The 5,611-nt window shown below is 41.2% G+C and overlaps 1 protein-coding gene across 2 annotated transcripts; it reads right to left on the minus strand.

The window, feature by feature from the left end:
* Window positions 1-1,564: 1,564 nt before the first annotated feature.
* On the minus strand, window positions 1,565-4,837 carry LOC147899868 (putative pectinesterase 53). Of its 2 annotated transcripts, none has more exons than XM_087376779.1 (5): window positions 4,236-4,837; window positions 3,869-4,040; window positions 3,509-3,715; window positions 3,109-3,344; window positions 1,565-2,107 (listed from the first exon to the last, which is right to left on the minus strand). In XM_087376779.1, exons 1-5 carry the CDS (start codon window positions 4,616-4,618, stop codon window positions 1,957-1,959), a joined length of 1,149 nt encoding a protein of 382 aa, XP_087232905.1. In that variant the 5' UTR covers window positions 4,619-4,837; the 3' UTR covers window positions 1,565-1,956. The 2 variants fall into 2 exon arrangements, with proteins under 2 accessions (XP_087232905.1, XP_087232906.1); XM_087376780.1 differs by lacking the exon at window positions 1,565-2,107 and adding an exon at window positions 2,982-3,013.
* Window positions 4,838-5,611: the final 774 nt, after the last annotated feature.

Consider the following 5,611-nt stretch of genomic DNA (forward strand, 5'->3'; position numbering starts at 1 on the left):
AGAGGAAGAGAAGGCTCATGGAAGAGGCTTGGGGAGATTAGAACTAAAGCAACATAAGGCCTAATGGTGGAAGAGACTCTGATCAACAAGGGAGAGGAGGGCTCCTTTTATAGAGATTTTGTTACCCTCCTTCACCCATTTACAATTGCTGCCTGTAGATTCCTTTCCCCATCAATCACATAAGCACGTATGTCACCATCCATGTCCTTTTTGGCTACTCTTGCCATGTGTCCCATCAAAAGATGCTCAAGACTCTTAAAATATTAAGAAAGTCAAGAGTCTCCCCACATGGAGCCCATAGGGACCCTCTCTTTTCCACATGTCCACATCCTCCTTATTCCACATCGGAGTTCTAGAAGGATTCCTCTTGACTTCACACTCCTCCACATGCCTTCCACACGCTTGGCATGTGGCCTCTCTTATATTATTGGAACACATGGACATGAGCCCACCTCTTTATATGACTCACTCTTTCTATCTTCTAAAAAACTCATAATATCCCATACACAAATAACTCTCACCCCATACCAAGGTATTTATAATTCATACCTATGGTATTTACAATGAGCCATTCCACTCATCCTCTCAATCCCATATAATATCATAGAAAATAGAAATAAGTGAGAGCCACTAGGCTATCACTTGATACTCAAACCCTTATCAACCATAGAGAAAAACAATATCAATGTCAAATTAAAAATATCAAATTTTGGCGTCACAGCACCCATCTTCAATATAGGTGGTTTTTCATCCGGATCGTTCTGATATGGATAATGGGATATCTCCCTCGAGTCTCTTGATCCAGCTTGCAGACGATCCTGATTCCTAACAGTCTACTGTCTCTTTGTTGTGTTGTATATCTCTGTGACGCAGGACGAGGTGAAGGCATTCTTCGAGTTCGATGTGCATGAGTAAGAAGGCAGAAACGTGATGGAATGCATGGTGGAACGAGGAGTCAGGACGGTGACTGTGCAGTGTGGAATCCCAATAACCACTCGGTTTAAGGAGCTATTTACTATTTAGTAAATTAGTTTTAAGTTTTAACTACCTACTACCGGGCCACAACTTCCTGCAATCATCAACTTGACAGCTTGAGCCTTGAGCCAATGATTTTTAATTTCTTTATTTATTTTATATAATTAATAATATTTAATCTTTAAAATTTTGAAGGTCAAAAATACGTCCGCCCTTCTTTTGAAGGCCTATAATAAGTGTGTCCTTCTTTTGAAACATAAAAATAATAATGCCCTTCCATTGTGAAGGATAACTTAAACATCATAATTTCATTTGAATGTTAAAAAAAATTATCTCCTTCAGAGTTGAAGGATAATTTCAAAAATCACGATTCTTTTGAATGGCTTAAAAAAATTTACCCTTCTCTATAAGGGTAAACCCCCCTTTGAAGGGTGTTGCAACCTTCAAATTTGAGGGCTGGTAAGTGGGACATAGGAAAAGCATACTACCGGACATAAAAAATAACAATCTGACATAAAGATGGGAGAAAATGATGCAGCATTGCAGCTGGCTAGTGCTAAAAAGCTGCCGAGTGCTGTGAGAGAGCGAGATCCTTTACAATTGATTTTGAAAGGGAATCTGAATATGTGTTGTGGGATGAGCTTGCTTTCTGCAACTTTGCACATAATATACGTTGTCGTCGATAGAAGCTACAAGGTGTGAAATAGTAGACAGCTTCACTTGAATCTAAGCAAGTTCTGTAGATAAATGTAGCTTACATATCTATCCCCTGAATGTTGAGTGAGTGATCGATCTGAAGAAAAATTCGCGAAAAATTCAATTTGTAGTCACACCGACAGAGATTTTGCATGACTTCGCATGTAGGAGCTAGCCGCTGCGTCCTGACTTAACTTTTCATGAATTTCTTTCCTCCAATAGTCAATATCTAGAAGTTCTAGAAACGCGTAAACGCGTAGAGGGATCCGTTACCCGTCTTGTCACTCACGCTGTGGGGACCCAATTTTCTCCGTTGATGAATCCCAGCCCCAGAAATGGCTGGGCTTCTTCGTCTGTCAGCTCGTGCGCCCACGGCACCCTTGAATTTTCTAAAGCTCCCGGTCCACTACATTTGTACTGCCCGTAATATACCGTCCTGCATACGCACCCACAGAAAGTCATCCATTGGTAGAATCTTTTCACTGTTTATCATCACGATTCACATATCCACAGATTTCACAGCGCAGCGTACGTTTATTAATACTGGCCAAACTCCCCATCTAGCATACGCTGGACCAAGTCCGACATTTCCAAATAATACTCTATAATAGTTCGTCAATTCCTGAATCCTCCTTATATCATTATTATCGTATGCCAAGCGGGAGAACTTGTCTTTCCATTAATTTCCTTGATTGAATCACATCATCTATAGCGCCCCCCCTAGAATGCATTGCCAGACTTATTACAGCCGGTCGTGGAAGGATCAAGTTTTCCAAGTAATATTTTCGACAACACTTTAACAGACTATAGACCAGGTAGACTGCGAGCCCATGTCGTGCTTGCCACTGAAGGCATCCATTGGATAATAATGCTTTCCTATCTCGAAACGTCTCACCCGCCAATTGGGTAAGAAATTGAATAGTTTGTTTGCTCCTGAATCCTAATCATATCATATGCCAAGCGGAGAACTCCCGATTAATCACATCGTCTACAGAGACCACCCTACCGTTCTGTTCCTTCCACGAGTCTTATCGAATGCAATGCCACACTCATTACAGCAGGTCGTGGAAGATCTGTTAGAGCTACACTAGCACGCCATAGCTCTCAAGGATATATAGCTATGAATTATGGATACTGCTCACTACTTTGCTAAATAACATTTTTAACAAACACTTTAATATTTTAACAAACATTTTAAGAGACTACAGATCTGGGAGACAGCAAGTCCATGATGTCGAGCTTGCCAATGCACGTCTTCATCAAGCTCGACTGATCTACATATAGGATTACTGAGACATCCAAATAATCAACTGGTACTGCTTTGCCATTCGCAGAACGTCACCTGAGCGCCTATTGGGTAAGAATCTGACTCCTGGAATTCTAAATGTTTCTTTGGAAAACTTGAAAGATTGACGAACGAGATATGAAGTAACTTACTCGGTTCTGTTGATATCGCCCCAATCAGACCATCCTTCGGGGAAGATAATGTTGCTCATGTACGTGTAAGAGTATACCACTCTTGAGTATGGACCCCAAGCACGACCCAAATACGCTATTCCAGAACCTGTTACGCTGCATCCCAAGAAAGAAAACCCGGTGATCGAGTCATTTGAAGCCCTTTTCTGGGCTGTCAAAGCTCCTGGAGTATCAGGAACCACATGGAGCTCGCAATTCTGCGGCGAAGGAGAAGCTGATGGAATTAGAGTATGGTTTAAAATGAATGCACTTATGAAAATCTTATTTGCATAGAAACTAGGAAAAGTAAAGGGAAAAGAACTGATGCTCAGAAATTAGAGCCACTATTAGATAAAGCAAGAAGGAAATCGAATAGCCGAACCTTATAGAGAGACTGCCCGTTTCCAAAAATGAAATCTATGGACCCTTCGATGTAGCAATTTTCAAAGTAATGCTTCCCTTTGTGGTCGTAGAGAGTATCTTGGTGAGCGAGGAAACCACAACCATAGAAGGCAGCATGATCCCCGGAGATCCTAAATGCAACAGCCTGCTCCCTTATCGTTCCAGGTGGTTGAGCTGGGGCTGAATTCTGCTTCGGGTTATATTCGAAGCATCAGACAATCGTTAGCCTAACTCCCAAGCCGCCGGATGTTGAGATTGCATCCGAAATTTCACAGGTAAATCTGAGAACTGCTGGAAAACTTAGTGAATAACATAGCAATTGTGATTGATTTTGCCTCACCTGAAAAGTAATATTATAAGCCGTGAAATACTCAGAATTAACACCCACAGATGCACTCAGGTATGTGGAATTGACTCCGCTTGCAGTGTCGTTCCACATCACGATGGTGTTGTCCCGACTTTGACCTTTCAACGTGATGAACGATCTATTCTTGGGCACCGTCACTTTTTCGCTGTACATTCCGCACTATATTAGTATGCTAAACAAAAAGCACAAAATGCAAACGTAAGAGCTCGAGAGTCCCAACATTTTTTTCGTCCCACACGTCCAAACGTCGATGGGATTACGTTGATTCGTCTTGCATTTAATATTAATATAGAATAACTGCAATGCTGATCCCAGACAAGAATTAGCGGCCTTTGCTTACAAGTAAGTCCCCGCATTGACTTGTATGATAACAGGATTGATATTTCCTTCTGGTATGGAGTCGATTGCCTTCTGTATTGAATAGAAATTCCCGGTTCCGTTCCAGTCGACTCTTATATAAGTTGTATTAGGTCCTCTTGTTACGTAATTTCTAAAATATGGCTGGTTTTGAACGGCCGTCTTCATTTGAGCGAGCCAGGACACAAACTCAGCTTCAACATCTTGCCCGAATTGGGTGGAATTTTGCGTTGCATTGACGGACGAATCAGCTAGGACGTAAGGATTGGTTCCAACAAGACAGGACACATAGGCGTGGAGAGCAATGGCTGCGACAATGGACAGGAGAGGCTGATTAGCTGCCATATTTCGTTGAGCCAAGCTCATGCCAAAGCATGTGGGTTTCTCGCTCTCAATGCAGTGATCTACAAAGAGTGGTGTTCAATATTGAAGTAGAGAACGTTCGATCTTCTGACATTTGGAGCTGTATTGGACGCAGTGAAGGTGATCTCAATAACGAGATTGCCTGTTTGCGGTCCTGCAGATAAAGTATAGTGATGAAAGCTGGCGGCCTTAAAGGCGCTAGGACACAAGCTGGCTACAACTTCAAAGCTCACAAGCTACGAATTGTGCATAATGCATCCTAGACTCCTTTATAAGAATCCAAGCTACTGGATATCTCACTTTTTTACTACAGTCATGCATTTCTTCAACTCTCTCTCTTGATTTTCATAAATTCCTTGAGCAAGGGATCGGACATACTCGTATTCATAGTTCCCTACGTTTTATAGGATGGGTACACGGGTGCATAAATCCATAACTCTAGGTACATCGCTCCAATTTGAGTGATTAGACATTTCAATAGCATTCTAATTTGAATCAGAAAATTCATACACCAAAATAGTGGTAGAATTTGTTACATAAGCTAGTATAAAATTACATCGTCTCTCCCTAACAATGAGTTGTAACAATGGCAACTAGATGGAGGCAAGGCATTCAGCGCATGCACACATATGGTTCCCCATGGGTTATATCTTTTCTCAGGGGCGTCGTGCTTATCACATATAAATATAGCATGTGGGTTCAACAAAAGGGGTTTGTAAATGGCAAAACGTCATCAAGTTTGTTTCATTAAAAAACAAAAAATACTTATAGAAGGGGTTGATTAATTGGGGTATAATTGAGAAATTCCAAGTTTTTACAAGAAAAGGATTCATTTTAAAGCCTTACTATTTACAAATAAGGGGTTTTCATGAAACCCCCTAAATGCATGCGATATATAGGGCTTATAAGTAGTGACCCCCTCCAACTTCCTTTGGTATAGTAAGGTTTAGCGAGGTTCAATGTTACAGATTGTTGTTATTAGAGGATAATTCTTCC

This window comes from Dipteris shenzhenensis, chromosome 7 (genome assembly GCF_047967505.1).
Source record: "Dipteris shenzhenensis isolate YYH24624 ecotype China chromosome 7, Dip_SZ_1.0, whole genome shotgun sequence".
NCBI classification, from domain to species: domain Eukaryota; kingdom Viridiplantae; phylum Streptophyta; class Polypodiopsida; order Gleicheniales; family Dipteridaceae; genus Dipteris; species Dipteris shenzhenensis.

Coding starts and splice junctions, on each gene's coding strand:
- LOC147899868 (XM_087376779.1), bottom strand. CDS start 4,618: ATGAGCTTGGCTCAACGAAATATGGCAGCTAATCAGCCTCTCCTGTCC. Junction 3,345..3,508: donor ACGGGCAGTCTCTCTATAAG/GTTCGGCTATTC, acceptor CCTTCGCCGCAG/AATTGCGAGCTCCATGTGGT. Junction 2,108..3,108: donor GGCGATATCAACAGAACCGA/GTAAGTTACTTC, acceptor GTGCGTATGCAG/GACGGTATATTACGGGCAGT.